The sequence below is a fragment of the Acanthisitta chloris genome, unplaced genomic scaffold, assembly GCF_000695815.1.
Source record: "Acanthisitta chloris isolate BGI_N310 unplaced genomic scaffold, ASM69581v1 scaffold14503, whole genome shotgun sequence".
In the NCBI taxonomy this organism is placed as follows: domain Eukaryota; kingdom Metazoa; phylum Chordata; class Aves; order Passeriformes; family Acanthisittidae; genus Acanthisitta; species Acanthisitta chloris.
Genome location: NW_008666679.1, coordinates 2,266 through 4,207, shown reverse-complemented (window position 1 = coordinate 4,207; position 1,942 = coordinate 2,266). Strand labels below are relative to the sequence as shown.

General features: G+C 56.5%; 1 protein-coding gene across 1 annotated transcript in view; it reads left to right on the top strand.

The window, feature by feature from the left end:
- Window positions 1-735: 735 nt before the first annotated feature.
- Window positions 736-1,942, top strand: part of TBX2 (T-box 2) — a gene marked incomplete at both ends in the record, with an annotated part of 1,902 nt that continues 695 nt past the window's right edge. Inside the window, one exon of the mRNA XM_009072234.1 lies at window positions 736-1,337. Within this exon, the coding sequence (XP_009070482.1) occupies window positions 736-1,337 (602 nt within the window). The remainder of the gene's footprint in view (window positions 1,338-1,942) is intronic.

Genomic DNA, 1,942 nt, shown 5'->3' with positions numbered 1-1,942 from the left:
ATCTGCTCTTTAAACTTTCCACCAGCACAATTCCCTGCAAACCTTCATCAAAACTGCAAAACTCCCCCCGAACTGAGGGGAGGGTTTATTACACCCCTCTCCTCTTTCAAAGGCTTCCCTGAATATTTGCCCCAGCCTGCAGAACTTCACCTCACCCGCACCAAAAGGTTTTTTTCGTTCAGTGGAGCCAGTCGGGCAAGGGTTCAGCTCCCTCACCAACCCTTTGCAACCCCCTTCCCCTTCTGAGAGCTCGATGGGGTTTTTTTTATATTAAAGCCCCTTTTAGGAAAGTCTGTACCACACTCCCTGCCTTAAAACTGCCTCTTTAACCTGTCTGAACCTGCACATTTGGAATAAATCCACTGTTGATCAGCCCCACGTAATTAAATATACACAGGACCATTTCCTCCCGTGCTGTCCACCACTGCCTGCTCTCCTCATTCTCTACAGCCCACTTGGAGTTTGCAGCTAAGGAGAGCGACGCTGTAATAGACTTTTGGTTCTCCATCAAACATGTTTTTCCTGTTTGGCAGAGCAACAGGACTGCTGCTGTTAATCCCCTTTCCCCAGAGCAAGAGGGCCCATTTCTGCCCCCAAAATGAGTTTCTCCCATTAATAACGATCGCGACTTTGCCGTCGCAACCTCTCCCTGACCCTAGGGCTCTTGTGAGCAACTGTTCCTCGCCTCCCTTGGGTTCTTCTGCTCTGACCCTCTGTCCCTCCATCCCCTTGCAGAGGAGAAGACAGGGGCTGACAGCGACACGGAGGTGGAGAAGGTGCCCGAGGAGCCCCCCAGCCCCAGCGGGGAGGACACGACACCCCGAGGCAGCCCCCGGTGCCCAGAGGAGAGGAATAAGGAGAGGCACAGCCCAGAGAAGGCCAAGGATGGTGCATCCCCCCGGGAGGGTCCCGGCGAGGGCCTGTTCGGCACGCGGGGCCTGGAGAAGGACAAGGTGGAAGGAAGGAGGAAAGAGATGGACCCAGGCAAGAAGGACACGGAGGGCGCTGGGCTGGGCAAGGAGGCCTTCGCCCCCCTGATGGTGCACACGGACAGCCCCCCACACCTGAGTGCTGGGCACCTGCAGAGCCTGGCGCTCTCTGGTCTCCACGGGCAGCAGTTCTTCAGCCCCCTGGGCGCTGGGCAGCCCCTCTTCATCCACCCGGGACAGTTTGCCATGGGCCCCGGAGCTTTCTCTGCCATGGGCATGGGACACTTGCTGGCCTCGGTGACCAGTGGGGGCAGCCTGGAGAATGGAGCCCTCTCATCTGCCCCAGGAGCAGCAGGGACGGCCACCCCCTTTCCTTTCCACCTCTCCCAGCACATGTTGGCCTCTCAGGTAAGCTCCTGTGCCCACCCTGTGTCACTATTCCCATCCCTGCTGTCTGGTTGCGCCCTGGGACTTCTTCTTCATGTTGTCCCAAAAACTTCCCTGAATGAGTGGAGCACTTTGGGGATGCAGGTCAGGCCTGGCCAGTACAGCCCCAGCATGGGGACCCCAGTGCAGGTTGGTACCCCCAGGCCCTCTGCAGAGAGGGAACAAAGGGGGGACACATCCCTGACATGCTACTTGGGGGACGTTTTAAGGTTGGTCTTATGGCTGATTTGAGGAGGAATCTCGAGGTTTTTGCAGTTGCTATGGTTCTTCCACAGGCAAGAGCAGAGTCAGGAGCTGTGGCCCTGCCTGACCTGGCTGTCCCCATCCAGCAGCTCACCCTCTCCCAGTCAGCTTTGAAACAGCTCCCTCAATGCCTGTGCTTGTGCTGCTTTCCCATCCCCTCTGATGAAATCCACCAAGATGTCTTTGAACTCCCCTAATTTATCGATCCTGCTTAACAATGTGTTTTAATGTGGTTAAAAGGGCTGTGATGCTGCACAGATGAGGACATGCAACGTGCAGGGAGAGGACAGGGCAGGTCTCAGTGAGGAGTCTGTGCTTGGAGT